This window comes from Callorhinchus milii, unplaced genomic scaffold, assembly GCF_018977255.1.
Source record: "Callorhinchus milii isolate IMCB2004 unplaced genomic scaffold, IMCB_Cmil_1.0 Scaffold5, whole genome shotgun sequence".
Lineage (NCBI taxonomy): Eukaryota > Metazoa > Chordata > Chondrichthyes > Chimaeriformes > Callorhinchidae > Callorhinchus > Callorhinchus milii.
Window position 1 is genome coordinate 36,698,350 of NW_024704746.1, and position 15,790 is coordinate 36,714,139.

Genomic DNA, 15,790 nt, shown 5'->3' on the forward strand with positions numbered 1-15,790 from the left:
ACATTTTGCCCACAAAATATGCAGTCAATTCACTTTACAGTATATTCTGTGAAGCGTTATCACTGGCATGATAAGGCACTATATCACTTGCAAGGATTATCTTTATTTATATTTCGTGCCATTTACTATTTACTTTTATTTATGCCTTGGGTGATGTGATAGGATGCAGCTGGTAATAAAAGGATAGCTATTTCACTCCGGTTGTGGCTGAGTGCAATGGTACTAGTGAAGGCGTACCTGGTCCATGGTCCCCAAACTGTGGTCCAGAGAGTGATGATTAACTCTGACTTCGATCTATTGTGCACAAGGGATTGAGTCCGAGGTGATAACTTTGGCTGGGAAGCGCTTTCACAGCCAGAAGTAACACGTGAAGAGTTAGTAATCTGCAGAATTTAAACGCAAGAAATCTGACTGAAGCACTTGCATGTTTTCTGCTCTGGATGCGAGCAGTGGAACTATTATTATTTCTGAGTCACATTTTGACTCACATTTGCTAAGCAGAGGAGAAGGGTTTACAAAGCATTGATGTTTTCTTAGGTTCTCTGGTGAGTTTCGGCTTTTGGTATAAGGTTGTCATTATCAATTTGTCATTCCCTATCGAAAACTAAATTAGCCCGTGTTGATCTCCACGTAGCTGAGTATACTCAATGCAAGTAAGGAGATGACTCAAATATAATAACAATCAAGTAAATCGTATAGGACAGACATTGCACACTTCAGCAGCAAAACAGGGACGGAAATTATTTTGAAATAATTGTCTATTGTACAAAATTCCCGGTGTTTGTAAGAATTCCGATTAAAGGGAGGCTGCAGCCTCTACTGTAACGATCTGTTGGGATCTGTTGGGTTTCGGTATGAAAGCCACTGAAGAGATAATTCAGTGACTGCGATTGAACCAAGGCGTGTTTCTGGCTATGCTCAGATCTTTGCGCAATTGCACTTCCTTTGTACAATGTCGTAAATAGAGAAACCACAGCCTGTTGTTCAGTCTCCAAAAGGCTTCAAAATTCCAACATTGTCTGGTTCGTGTCGAGAGAGGGATATTCAGCGAAAGAACCGAGAACGAGCAAAGTGAAGTCCAAACTGTGGCAAGTCAGAGAGAGAGAGACGCCCTTCGTGAAAGTGCTTTTCTTTTATTGCCCACTAAAGATAGCGTTTGTTGCTTGACATATGTTTTTTCCCCCTTAGTTGTTTCCCAAAGGGTATTCATTTGGGGGGATGGTGGGGCAGTAAGTGATGCACCTGGAGTGGTGTAAGTGGAGTGTGCGGTGTGGTGTGTGTGTGGTGTGTGTGTGTGTAGAGCGCTTCTCTCTCTTGTCTGACAGCTGCACATTAACACGGTTCTGGCCCCCAAAAGTGTTGGAAGGGCAGGTTTGTGAAAGGTTTCACTTGGTCAGGATACATTTTAGTCGGCGAGATTAGTGACTTCAAGATCCTATTCACAAACCCTGTCCATGCCACATATGGCATACATTTGAGGTGAAGTTTTAAAAATACACACACACATATATACATATATTTCATAAATGTTCATTTCAAAATCTATTCCTTTTCCCCAAATATTGTTGTCTGAAGTCATAGTTACACATTCATTAAAGGGGCACCTTGTTTCCAGTTCTCAAGTAAAGATATTTTAAGCAACGTTTAATTTCCGAGGGTAAGTTGAATAGGTCTCCCCAGAGAGGAGGGACTGTATGGGAGGGAGATGGGGTTCTTTCACAAGCTGAAGGTGAAAGCCTCAACTGAGCCGCACTCTGCCTCAACAATCTGCCCAACACCATCCCAAAGTGGGCATTCTCCAGGTTGAAGTAATGCATTCCTGTGGAGTTTCAAATGAGGATGAGCTGTAGCTCCCACCTATTCGCACTCTGCCCACTTCCTGAACTGACAGGCTCTCATGCCTCAAATCACAGTGTGTCAGCTCCGGTGACCAACCACAAATTACACCTTTTGAAACGCCAAGAAAATAATGACTAACGTCGGGAAAGGTTGCAACAGGTGTGAAATCTTTCTCCGGCAGCCTTGTAATTAGGGAACGAAATCGATGAAAGCAAAGGACACTAACCATCGGGTGAAAGAAAAAAAAACAGCCTTTCTTTCTGGCTTTGTACCTTTATAGACTGTGAAAGTGCAGAGCTGAGCTCAGCAAATGCAGAGAGCGTCCGCCTAACACCAAAACAGACTGCTTATTACCACATTCCTGAGCTTTGAGGTGGGAAAAAACAAATGACGTTCGTTTGCCCGTAGTCGGTGCTTGTATTTCCGAGATCTGTCGCCTTAAACGTGTGCATTAAGGTTTGAAACGGTCGGGAAAGGGAAAGAAAGGTTCGACCATCCTATTTTTATTGTTAGCAATGTCCAGATTTTGACCCGGTTAAGGAGTGGGGACGGGCAGACCAGACCGTGCGCTGGAGATGGATGTGCCACCTTATTTTCGGGATAAAACATTAAAACCCGCTAATACTTTGATTTACTGTTTTCAGCAATCGCTAACCATAACGAGGTGCGTGTCCTACAGCGTTAAGAATGGAATGCCTCTGATATTGTACACGTGTGAAAAGGTTATCTTGAGCAACGTGTAACATCAGTTACAAATATCGATTTGCAAAGCGAGGACCTGTGAAGTGGATTCATGGGCCATCTCTTTAGTGGCTTGATCTTTGGGTGCGGAAAGACATTTAAATCTGGGTACCATATTTATTACACACACACACACACATACATTCGGTCATAAACGTTATGAAGTCATTCGTACACGCAGAATAACAACATCGTGAAACAGGACTTGTTATGCATTTGGAGGTTTTGCATCAGTTAACATGGCTGTGCAGCAGATTATCACTGTGGAGGCAACAGAGGAACTGATGTTAACCCATTTTTAAAAAAAAATCTGTTAGAACAAAAATCCTATCAACCCTGCAAACCAAAGCCCTAACGGTTAGTAGACTGGTCCGAGCTGGACAGGCAGTGGGAAGTTTGCCAGGCAATGGCAACTGTCTCTCAATGGCAAGCTTTCTGTTTTAAGTTGGTTCAACTCTGGCATTACTGTAACGGGGCGCTCTGATGTCCCCAAGTCTTGACTTTCATCAACCTGCACTCTCTGGAACATAAGCTGCTCGCCTCCCTCCCTCCCTCCCTCCCTCCTTTCCACGAGGAAATTTCCATGTGTAGATGGCATACATATGTGGAACTTTCAAAGCTTTCTGGAGAATAAATTCCTTTGTGTTCAGAAATAAATAATTCCTAAAGATGGGAGCCTGGCTTGGTTGTTAGCACTCTCCTTTCTGAGTCAGAGGTTTGTGGATTGTAATGATAATAATAATAATAATAATCCTCGCATTTGATATCACGCTTTTCATGTCTTCTCGACGGCTCAAAGCGCTTCACAGAATGTGTTGTAAAGTGAATTGACTGTATATTTGTGGGTGAAACGCGGCAGCCAATTGCGCACAGCAGTGTCCCACAAACAGTCGTGGATTGAAAATGACCAATTTATTACTGTTTTGTTTTTTGGAGGGATTATTTCAAGTTATATACTTCAGTGGAATGTTGGAGGTTGCTTTATCAGAGTTGCTGTCCTTTGGATGAGATGTTTAAACAAGGTAACATCTTCAGGTGGATGTTTTCTTAAAAAAACACTATTTGAAAAGAGAAGGGAGTTTCCCTGCATCCTGGCCATCAATCCTCCAGTTAAATTGTTGTAATTTTGTTGTTCACCCCTGGCTGTTTGGAAGACTGTGTTGTGTGCAAATTGGCTTGCAGTGTTTGCCTATTATTATTATTTTTATTATAAGTACAGTCATTGCACTTTACACGCAAAACTCTTACATGTTTCAATGAGATAAATCACGATATCAAACCCAAGGACTATTATAAAGTGTTGCTGGAAGGTTCTTCGCAATTATGAAAATCATCGGAAGTGATGGAACAATTTCTATCATCCATGTCTCCAATTCCCCATTAGGCCTAATCTCATAATAATAATCCTTGCATTTGATATAGCGCTTTTCACATCTTCTCGATGTCTTAAAGCGCTTCACAGAATAGACTGTAAAGTGAATTGATCGTATATTTGTGGGTGAAACGTGGCAGCCAATTGCGCACAGCAGTGTCCCACAAACAGTCGTGGATTGAAAATGACCAATTTATTATTGTTTTTGTTTTGGAGGGATTATTATTAGGCTCTGTGTGGAGTAAGGAAACTTGCCCAAGGTTTCGCCCTGCCAGGAATTGAACCCAGGTGTATCGCTTGCAAGGCGAGTGCTCTAACCACTGAGCTACAGGACTCCACATGTCTCTGACAGATGCCTCTCCCAATCTTATGCTTTCCCTGTCACTCCACCAATTCGATTCCTTATTCTCTCCATGTCTCGGAGTTAAAACAAAATCTAAGACCCTCTGTATGTTGGCAGTTGCCCCCGGCAATTCATATCATTCATATCTCCAAAATATATTCTGTCTTAGAGCCCATGTCTTCTATAGCTATTTTCCAATGTGTACACTTCTGACAATAACCAGCTACAGGTGTGGTCTTGTAATTCCCTACTTCGTGACTAATACATCTTCTCTATTTATCATTGCTCTCATTGTGAGGCAGAAAGCATTAGTAATCAAGTTCACAGTTTAGTGTTTAGTTCATTCTCTGGATTTGAGCTCAGATTGCACTTAATGAAGCCAATCTTTGTAATAAAGTTACCCCACTAATTGTTAGTTAATATAGTGATATTATACTTCATGATAGTAATCCTTACCTTGCATATCATGCCTCATCACATCTTCAGAAAATATCAAGGATTTACAGCAAAGTGTAGAGATCGTGTTTTTTAGGCTAACATGGCAGTCAATTTGGCACAGCAATTTCCCATGGACAGCTATAAAATAAATAACCAATTTTGACCAATTTTATCTGGGGATTGCTGGTCAAGGTACTGAGAGAATTCTCTGCCAATGCAGTACTCCCCTAACCACAATGTTGGAGTGCCAGTCTAGATTCTTAAGTGGTTGGAATATATTTATTCCAAAATGGAACAGAGCCCTGATAAATTCAACCCATTTCTCCCAAAGACATGAATCATAAAAAGCTTTCAATTAGTTTGAACTGTAAAAAAAAACAATATATGAGTTATATATATATATGTACATCTCGTTATTTCCACTGCAGTGTTAGGAAAGGTTAGTGGAACCAAAATGCAGTATCTGAATTTCAAAATCTATGAAAATCGGTAAAATTCAGAGAATATGGGTTAATTATTAAATTCATTGTTTTAATAAAACGAGGTTTCAAAAGAACTTAAAAGAAAACGGGCTCAAATTGCATGTGGGAATATGCGTTGCCACCTTTCATCACCTCTGTTTTTGTGCTGTTCTGAATCGTTTCCCCACACACTATTGAGGGGTAAAATTCCACACGAGTCCTGACTGACTCTGTTAAAAGTAGCACATCAGAGCATCCAGAATTTGTCAAATACAGTTCTGAATGTTGACCCCGTTTTCTTTTAAGTTCTTTTGAGACCTCGTTTTATTAAAACGATGAATTTAAAATAACTAAGACATATTCTCTGAATTGCTACGTTAACAGATTACACGAAGACGCAGGTGGGATTTCTAACTGTGTGCCTTCCTTTCGTTGACCAACATGTACATTTATTTTAATAGCACAGCAATGGCAGGCGGGTTATTGAAAATAAAACAACATTTCAAAATCAGCTGCACATCACGAAGGTATTAACTCGAATCCAATGCTGTGTTATCGTTTTTCAAACTTTTCTGACTATTATATAAGCAAAGAGATTGTGTGTTGGTGGTGGTGGTGGTGGTGGTGGGGAGGGGGATACAGGGGGTGTAGTTGAATAAACTTTCATGTATTTTGTTGGGTGCTTTGGTTTGAATGTTGGGGAGGAGGGCGTTGGGTGCATTTTACAGACTGTCGTTATCCGTTTGGTTGCGCGATGCGCTTGTGAAGTCTGTAATGTTTGGGTCCCTGTCGCGTTTCATATGTTTTTTGTTTGGGTGGTGTTGGGGGGTGGGGGGGTCTGGGTGTTACCAGGTGTAGTAAAAATCTGCATCTATTTCGGGAATTGTCACCTTGAGGGCGTTCTCGAGGTCTGGCATGCCTTTGAAGGGTTAAATGCCGGGTGCAACTGCATATTTTAAAGAGAGCTGACGCTGATTGAGGTTTTCAGTGCGTTGGGTGAGTGGAAGAAGGGGGAGGGTGGGGGGTGCATTTGATTGGGGGGGGGGGGGTTGGGTGATGGGTGGGGGGGTTGGTGGCGGGGGGGGGGTGGTGGCTCTTTGCCCCCTTTGTAATCTGCTTCGGAAATCGGGTTGCGTTTGGAGTATGTGTTATTTGTGTGTGTGTGTGTGTGTTGGGGGGGGCGGGGGGTGTGGGGTGGGGGTGGTTTGAGGAGGGGTAGTAGCAGTCAGCGATGTGCTGCCATGGCTTCTCTATGCCCTTGAGTCAGTGAGTCGGCTGACCCTGGTGTCCAGTGCATGTGTGTAACGCGCCTCCCTTAGCCGGGGGTGGGGTGGAGGGGGCGGTGGGGGGTGGAGTGGAGAGTGAGAGTGAGTGTATGTGTGTGCGTGTGTGTGTGTGCGCGCACTTGCGGAGACGCCAAAAGGCGATCGGGGCTGCGCTTGCGAAGGATGGGAAGGGGTGGGAGTGGGGTGGGGTGGGAGTGGGGGGGGGTTGGGGGTGGGAAGGGCTATTTAAAAGAGGAGGCAGTGGTTGCGGATCGGGAGTGCGAGCCGCCGTTGGCAGAGAGGCATGTGGGCTTCTGGCACCCGGGAGAACACCGATCAGAAAAGTGTCAGTCACCAGTTCGCCTGTTCCGATTGCACCCAGACATGAGGCTGTTGCTGCTGCCGCCACTGCTGCTGCTGCTGCTGCTGCTGCTCGGGCTCTCCCTGTCCCCATCCCTCCACCGCTGCCAGGTGTCGGCTGATGCCGCTCAGCCCAGGCAAGGAGGGTGCCCGGCGCCCTGCCGGTGCGAAGAGGACGGCGTGCTGCTGCGGGTGGATTGCTCCGATCTGGGGCTCACAGCCATCCCGGACAACGTCAGCCTCTTCACTTCATACCTGTAAGTCACCCCACCACCCCCCCCCCCCCCCCCCCGGGGGTTGTGGGTGGGTGGGGGTGTGGGTGGGTGGGGATGTGTGGGTGGGTGTGGGTGGGTGGGGGTGGGGGGTGGGTGGGTGGGGGGGTGCGTGGGTGGGGGTGTGGGTGGGGATGTGTGGGTGGGGTGGGGGTGTGGGTGGGGGTGGTGGGTGGGGGTGTGGGTGGGTGTGTGGGTGGGGGTGTGGGTGGGGATGTGTGGGTGGGTGTGTGGGTGGGGTGTGGGTGGGTAGGTATGGGTGGGTGGGGGTGGGGATGTGTGGGTGGGTGTGGGTGGGGATGTGGGTGTGGGTGGGTGAGTGGGGGTGTGGGTGGGTGGGTGGGGTGTGGGTGGGTGCTGGGGTGGGGGGGGGGGCAGCCGGTGGGGTCGAGAGCAATGTGTGTTTTGGCAACGTTTCGTGATGAATGGAGCACAGGGAGACAGTGCTGCGGATCACACAGTAACGCTGCGCCGAACGATTTTGTTTGATATGTATATATATATATATATAAAGAAAGAAAGCGGGGCTGGAATTACCGATCGTGTAGTTGGGGATATTTATGATCCTGTAACACGGTGCGAATGGTTCCTGGAAATCTTTTAGATCGTCAGCTTTAAAAGCGCTGTTAAAGAGCTTTATATCAAAGGTCGGAGTATTTTCTCTCTCTCTCCCCCTACACCCCCCCCCCCCCCAGCCCCATCCCCCTCTCTCTCTCTCTCCCTCCCTCTCCTTGTGTCTGTCTGTGCCCCTCGTGTGTGACTTTCTGAGCTAAACCACGACAGTCGGGGCGAGTTTTCTGAAGCATAATTACACCTGTAAACAAATCCCGTGGCACGGGTTCAGGGGGCAGCACTTTGATGTGGTGCCTTTGTAATCCTTATGGCGGAATGATGCACGTGTGTATATATATATTGTACATATATATATTCGCGAGAAACAACCCCATGTACCATTACGGGAAGGTTGTGGTGGGTGAGTCTTGTGTGGTGGCAAAGAGGTACAGGACTCACTGCAACTGCGACGAGACACTCGCAGCACAGACCGTAATGTGCACAATCCTCACAAGCCAAGTGCTGAACGTGATGTGGTGATGATGGTGGGTCCGGCTCCTGCCTTTGCTCCTGTAAGACTCGCTGTGCCTGTAATCCGAGAGTTTGATGGCAATTTTAAATCGCTGGAACTGGCCCTTTGCATAGAAAAAGGTCCATTTATGTCTTTCGAGCTTTTGTTCCAATTCTTTGTGGGGTTTTTTTCTTTACACACACACACACACACACACACACAGCTTATTAAAGCCACAACCTGAAATGCTGTGAGAAAGATGCATTTACACGAAACAGATACAAGATGTAAGCTGTATGGTGGTGTATTTATATTATAAAACAACCCCAGCGTTTAGAGATGTTTGTGCTGTCACATTAAAACCCCTCACAGAGTATGGGAAGGATGAATCTGTATTCAAGCACTTCTTGACCGCTACGTTACAGTTAGAGGAGAGGTAACAGACACGAACACTCTGCCCACTGTCTCAAAAATCACCTTGAAATAGTTACCTTGTTTTTTTTTAAAAAAAACACACTTACATTGAAGCAGCAGTGAGCAAAAATACACTGGTGTAACTTGTCTGAGAGACACGACGTGAAATATGTCAGTAAATGGGGAGAATTTACAGGACTCGCAGATTGTTTCATTTGTCAGATTTCACAAGTACTCACTCGGGAGAGGTCAGTTTCGTGTTTTTCTCGCCAAACAGTGGGAAAAAAACGACTGTGGACCTCTGTAGCCCGAGGGGTGAACCCGAGCAGTTGTTAAGCGGGATCAGCATCCCTCAGCTTTAACGTGGAAAGACCCTGAAAAAAAATTAAACGTTTTGATGTCTTTCCAAGTGAGGGATTGAGAGACAATCTGAAGATTGTGGTGTCGGTGGCTAATGTACAATAGGTAACCCGTGTAAAAATAGTTTTGTAGATTTTAATAAATATGTTTGAAATATATATATATAGATATATATAACACTGGTATCATCTGATGTTATCGAGATCGGTTGTGTGTGTGTGTGTGTGTGTTTGTGTGACATGCGAAATACGACTTCATTTTCTCTTTAAACCCAACGTAATTTAAAGGCAATGTAAAACCTATTCATAAAACACTTTCTACAGTGAAGGATGGTGCGCGGTGCACGTTTTTTTTCCCCACTGCATCCTTTTCGTCGAGGTCTTGGCACGCGAAATAAATCCCTCTTTTTTAAACGCAGTGTACAGATTTCCAGATAAAGTTCCCACAAATCTCCCTTTTCAAAAATAACCTGAACGCAACAGCGATCGGGAAGGAGCACCGGTGAGTGCGCAGAGTTGCACTGATGGGGACAGACGGTTGGGTTGCCCCAGATCTTTACATATCACTTTCACTGAGACACACTGAGAAAGAGATCACCCGAGCAAACAGCGGCTCCAAATAATCATCTTTTACACCTCAATGGAGAAATTCAAACGGCTCTCTTAGAATGTAGCACCAGGACTCCCAATAGAAACCTACATCACTGCTCATGGGCGAACCTGCCTGAAATACAGAAAAAAAAACTCCTTTGATTACTAAATCAAACCAAAGGCAGTCACACTTCATTAAAAAAAAAGACTTGGGGAGGGATTTTAGCTGAAGAACAGAAAACTGCATACATCTCACGAGTGTTTGTTGCGGGCTGGGGTGAAGCAGTGCATCTTTTTGGGGGTGAATTCGGATGACTTAATGTTATATTTATTTGTCATTCCAGTAAACTTTGTTGCCTGTGTTTTATTTTGTGTGGTTGGGGTGGGGGGGGGAGAGACCATGGAGACCACTGGCAGTGTCCAGTACAAGGGAGGTTAAGAGGATGGAGGCATCAGCAGTGATGTTTGCATCTTATAATCACTTGCACCATCCCAGTGAACCGAATAAAAGTCCAGGGATACTTGTAATAAATACAGTGTCCGGGATGAAGTTATTTATAAATGGATAGGGGAGTGCCACTGACAAGAGACAAAAAGCCACCGTTTTTTTTTACAATATTCTGTACCACAAGATTAACATTACCAACATGAATGTCGCTGTCCCCTCTCTCTCTCTCTCTCTGCCAAATGGTACAACTGCAGGAATCTGGGAGGCAATATTCTCCTTGTCAGTGGGGCAAGGCAGGAGTTTGATGGGGGAGAAATTAATTAAGCAAAACTGTTCTTTCCATTTCGGAGTTTTATTGATGGACGCCTGGCTGACTTCAATTGAGAATGAAATACAATGTATTTTTTTCCCCCCCCCGATATCAGACAGTTCGTCTAAAGTACTGCGGTGCTTTGAAGTTCATTCCGAATCAAACAGTGTATTGTTATCCGTGGAACTCACGTAGCGCTTTACATCATCTCGGATTTCTTACACTGGACCAATTTATAGGCTTCAAACCACACGTTTCTACAGTAAAATGGATCAAGTTGTGCTTTGTTTTAAATCAAATAGCTTCGCGAGGATAGGTACACGCTCAGAAGAATAACTTCTGTTCCAACCATAACAAATCAAGGCAAAGCAGATTTAAGTCCCTCTACAGTCTTTTAAAACGCTATCGGTTTGTTACAAAATGCCAAAGGGGTTTTTGTTTCTTGAGACAGAACGATCGATGGATGAATTAACACTGCTGATTAACCACCATCATGCTAAAGCCTTGGCTTGAATTCTGTTGCTCAATACTGTATTTGAAGTCTGATGGCTTCAACGTTTTGCTTTCATCTTTCTTCAAATTCAAATGACCAAAACCGTCAGGAATTCCCACAGGAGAAAGAAAGAAGAAGAAAAAAAAGTGTCCTTGGAATATAATTCAATTCATATGGTGAATTATGTTGGGCATTCTCTGGCGCGTCTGTTTGACGGACAGGCTGACAGAGAAAACATAAGGCTCTCTACTTGGATCAAACAATAAGAGATTGCAAGTTCAGGACGATGACATTATGGTTGGTTATTTGAAACATTGGGGACAATCGGAGTGATGAAGGCAGTCTGGTTCCAGCAGGGAAGGTGTGGGTCACATTGAACAGACTGCCCTGGAAGCCTGGTGAGATTATCCTTCCCAACTTTTAACCTGCTGTGAGACAGCAGAAGCATTCTCCACAGCCTTGTACACACACATCCTTTCAATGTGGCTTCAGTCGGAAACCAGGATCAACATGCCGCTAGCATGTGGAGGCAGAAGAGCTGGCTTTAGCAGGCCTACCATTACCAATCCACTGAATTAAATCTAAACAAATATGTACAAATTAATATTCCCACGTTGATTTTTTTCACTGCTTTTTTGCAGTTTCTCCAATCTTAATTTTTAGCGGGGAGGGGGCTTGATGTTATTGTTTTATACCAACCATAAAATTGATTTTGTTTTGCTAAACCACTCAAAAGTTTAGATGAATCAGACTTGTGCTTATTCTTAAATAGCATTCGACCTTCCACCACCATTCCAGATACTGCAAATTCCCAGCTGTTTCAGGGAAGTAATTTGACTTTGGTAAATTGCAGCCCATTTACCATTCAGTGCACCATGTGCAGATGTTAAAGGACTATGCCCCATTCATACCATAGAAGCAGCAGTGAAAAGAGAGAAGCAAGGTGAGATATCCTTAAGTGTGGGCATCACTATCCTTGTCACACAGACCCATTTACCATGGCGTTGACAATATTGTGCAAAAATGTGACCAGATCCCACATAAAGAGGTGGCAAAATAACACATTTGTGATAACCTGAAACGCTTGTCACCCAACTATGGCAACTGCTAACTAAGATAACTACATCTGAACAGAAACATAATGTGGACAAAAAGTATTCCTGTTATTGACAATTATTTTGTTTTCTATCATGAAGGTGCTGACTCTTACATGGGACTGGGTTTGGTCAACAAAGTTTCTATAAATATACAGTCAATAAAAGTTCAACAACACATTTTGAAACTGAATCCATACTTGCCATCAATAACATGTCTTCAATCATTATCCATGCAAACACTTTCCAGCAAGGTCTTTGAATGGTGTCCAAGAGTGGGAAAACTTGGCTTAATTATCCCTCATATTAATCGTTCCTGATCCCAATGAGTGTCAATATTTGTTGGAGGACTTTTATTGACTCTATTTGTAGATGTCAGAACCCTGTTCTGTTCTGATGAAAGGTCATGGACCCAAAACATCGAGTCACTTTCCTTTCTCCATAGATGCTGCCTGACCTGCTGAGTGTTCCCAGCGACTTCAGTTTTTGTTTCAGATTTCCAGCGTCTGTTTATGGATGTCAAGTTTATTCTACAAGAAATCAAATGTAACCAATGTTTTAGGTAGTTAGATTTGTTTTCTTGTTTTTTTACATTCTGTGAAGTGCTTAGAGACATTTTGAAGACAACAACTTGTCTATAGTCAACAACAATATAGTCCCCTTCACACAGGATAGCATCCCGGAGTGTTTGTTAAACATGATAAGGCAATATATCAAATGCAACGATTATTATCATTCAATTCCTATAAAATAAACATTCTTTTCTATAATGAAAACCCACTGGCAATATCAGTGCAATTTACTCAATCTTAACATAAATTCAAAACCCCTTTGTCCACAAGCCAGATTAAATCTCATGCCTACTTTATGATACAGGCCAGTTCCTGGCACAAAATACATCAATGGTATCTGCTCACATAATACGTGAGAAGACCAATGTGTACAGTATTTTATTTTTCAAAACCCAACAATCCTAGGAATGGGGAGGGTGAGGTTCTGTTTCAGGTGATAAAATGCTTCAGTTCTGCATGTGTTATAGGAACATTTAGATGCTGCTCTGCAGTTAAATTGCAGCCAACGCATTCTGATTTTACTATGTTCGAAATATCTCATAGCTTCAGGTTGATATCTGCATTGTTGTAAACCTTTTGATAGTTGTGTAAAACCACTCCCAAATGCAGTATAACTTTGAAGAGTATTCCAGTGTTAGGTGCAGCACTGATTGCAATGATTCTGTGCAGAAGAATGATAAAAATAAAATAGCTAAAAATAGCTGTTTTATACTGAATTTCACCTATGCTGCTGTAACTAGGCTTACTGTTTCACCCAGAATTCCAGTTGGTGCATTTGTTGGACTTTTAATTCAAACAGATGAACAGGATTCCTTTGTTTCAATTTCATGATTGTATAAAGTGATATTTGATATTTCATCAAGTGTATTTTGTGGAATTGAATCTGTAGCAAACTGATGATAATTCTAGAGAAATTCAATTTATTTTACAACTGCTTGGCTTGGCAAATTGACTTCCTGGTTATGTGAAACATACTGGTAAAATATTTGTAATGCTACACAATGCAAATTGGAATGTATGCCCTTCAGGTACAAACTGGACTTGTTTATACTGTATTTCCAAAAGTTTAGTGGTATCAAAGATAATGCAGACAATTTTCTGCTTAAATATTTAATTTCACTGAACAATATTCAGAGTGCTTGAGAGTACAATACCATTTCTAGCTGTTTTAGATCCATGTTAGCAAACTAATGCAAGCATATATATGAAGAGAACAATAGTCTATCCATTTGTTTAACCAGTGGATTTAGTTGCATCATAAGGGGACATAGCATTAAAATCAGAATCCAGATAGTTTAGAACTGAGGTCAGGAAGTATTTATTCATGCAGAGGATTGTGAAGATGTGTAATGCTCAGCCCAGAAAACCTTAGAGGCTGAATTGATAAGGATGTTTGAAAAAGAGATACAGATTTTTGGTTCACAGTAGTAGTATTAAGGAATATAGTGATAAGGTGGGGCTTTGGAATTAAAACAAATGCTCCATTACTATTAAGCACTCTGAGATACTATTCTGCATGAAGGGTGCTATATAAATGCAAGTTGTTGTGAAAAGATTTGTCAAGATTTAATAAATTGGTGGAACAAGCTCAATAGTCTAAATGGCCTACTCCTAAATCTGTTTTCCTATGTTCGCTTGAAATGAAATTAATGGGGAAATTAAGCTAGCCTGGCTTTAACAGGCTTATCTTGAGAATGCTGAAATCATGTCTTTTCTTTCTGTGCCTTAACTATTTTTAGATGAATAAGTATCTCTATGCAAACTTGCCACATGCGTTAAAAATAAAACCTAGTTGGATTGTATATTTTTCACTATCTTTGAGATTGATGGAATAATATGACAATCAAGACATGACATCTGACTCTAGGGTTTTTAAATCTTATTTCAAAGATGTCCACAAAACTGTCATCCACCATTAAATTCTAATATATTGCTCAGTAATCTAAAACACATTATTGTTATTACTACAACTCATTACCTGGTGCTTTTTATTCTTCAGGTCAAATGCCACTAAATGTTATTGTACCGTTTACAGCTACATAAATTCTACACTACAAGCATTTCCCTGATACTGTGACAAAGATAACTCAATAAATCTGGAAGCTAAAATTATCATTAGAAACATTAATATACCTTCAATATTTTCAAGCATAAAATCCTGGAATGTTTACAGCACAAAAGGCCCATTGTAAGTGGTGTGCTCGTACCAGCTCCTCCACTGTAACAATTCCTTCCCCTTGCCCATCTACAGATCATGCCCGAAGACCTTCCTCTTTGTATTGCCTATGGTCACCATCGCTCTGTCCCTAGCTCCGCATCAAGCTCTGCCACTGTTTAAGCGCTCCGAGACACCATCCCACAGGAGTCCTCCCAACTGAGTATTGATAAAGATGAAATGTCTGTCTACGTGTGTGTGTCAATCTACATTCCAGCTAGTATATTTATATTGTTCTTTTGACTGTGGAAATTTTGCTTGTATTTAAGCGAATTTTGTTGGGCTGCATGACTATTTTGTTTTAAAGAACGCGCCTTGGAGCTCAGAACTATTTTGGCCCTAGTGAGACAAAGTCGTTGAGCTGACATTGAAAAATCCATGGGAATGTTTCCCAGACTCAGCAGCTAGTTCTTTCAACAACAAGATTACATTTGTATAGCACCTTTCATGTCGGGAGGATGTCCCAAGGCGTTGGACAGAGTACAGCATTTCATACCCGAGCTGGGGTCGGGGGTGGGGGGGAAGGGAGGGGATGGGGACTGGCCAATGGCATGGTCGAAGAGAAGGGTCTTGAGGCGGGACTTGAAGGAGGCTAAGGAGGGGGTGAGGCGGAATGATTGGGGGATAGAATTCCAGAGGTTGGGGGCAGAGTGGCTGAAGGCTCTCCCGCCAATGGTGGGGCAGGTGGGTCAGGGGACGTGGAGCAGGCTGGAGCTGGCTGAGTGGAGGGAATGGGTGGGTTGGTAGGGGGTTAGGAGGTCGCAGAGGTAGGGTGGGGCGAGGCCATGGAGGGCTTTGTAGGTGAGGACCAGGATCTTGAACTGGATCCTCTGAAGGTTAGGGAAAGCCAATGGAGTCAGGCGAGTGGGGGAGATGGGGTAATGGAGTTCAGTGAGGGAGAGGACACGGGCTACAAAGTTCTGGATTATCTGCAGCCTGTGGAGGGAGGAATTTGGAAGGCCAACAAGCAGGACATTTGTATAGTCGAGCCTGGAGGCGATGAAGGCATGAACAAGAGTTTCAGCGGCCTGAGGGGTGAGGTTGTGGCGGATCGGGCAATATTACGGAGGTGAGGGAAGGCAGAGTGGATCATGGCTTGAATGTGGGGCAGAAAAGACAGTTGAGGGTTGAACAAGACAC

The 15,790-nt window shown here is 43.2% G+C and overlaps 1 protein-coding gene across 1 annotated transcript in view; it reads left to right on the plus strand.

The window, feature by feature from the left end:
* The first annotated feature begins 6,715 nt into the window (after positions 1 to 6,715).
* Positions 6,716 to 15,790, plus strand: part of LOC103185324 (leucine-rich repeat-containing G-protein coupled receptor 5) — a 74,683-nt gene continuing 65,608 nt past the window's right edge. Inside the window, exon 1 of the mRNA XM_042335730.1 lies at positions 6,716 to 7,076. Coding sequence (XP_042191664.1) covers positions 6,844 to 7,076 — 233 coding nt within the window. The 5' untranslated portion in view covers positions 6,716 to 6,843. The remainder of the gene's footprint in view (positions 7,077 to 15,790) is intronic.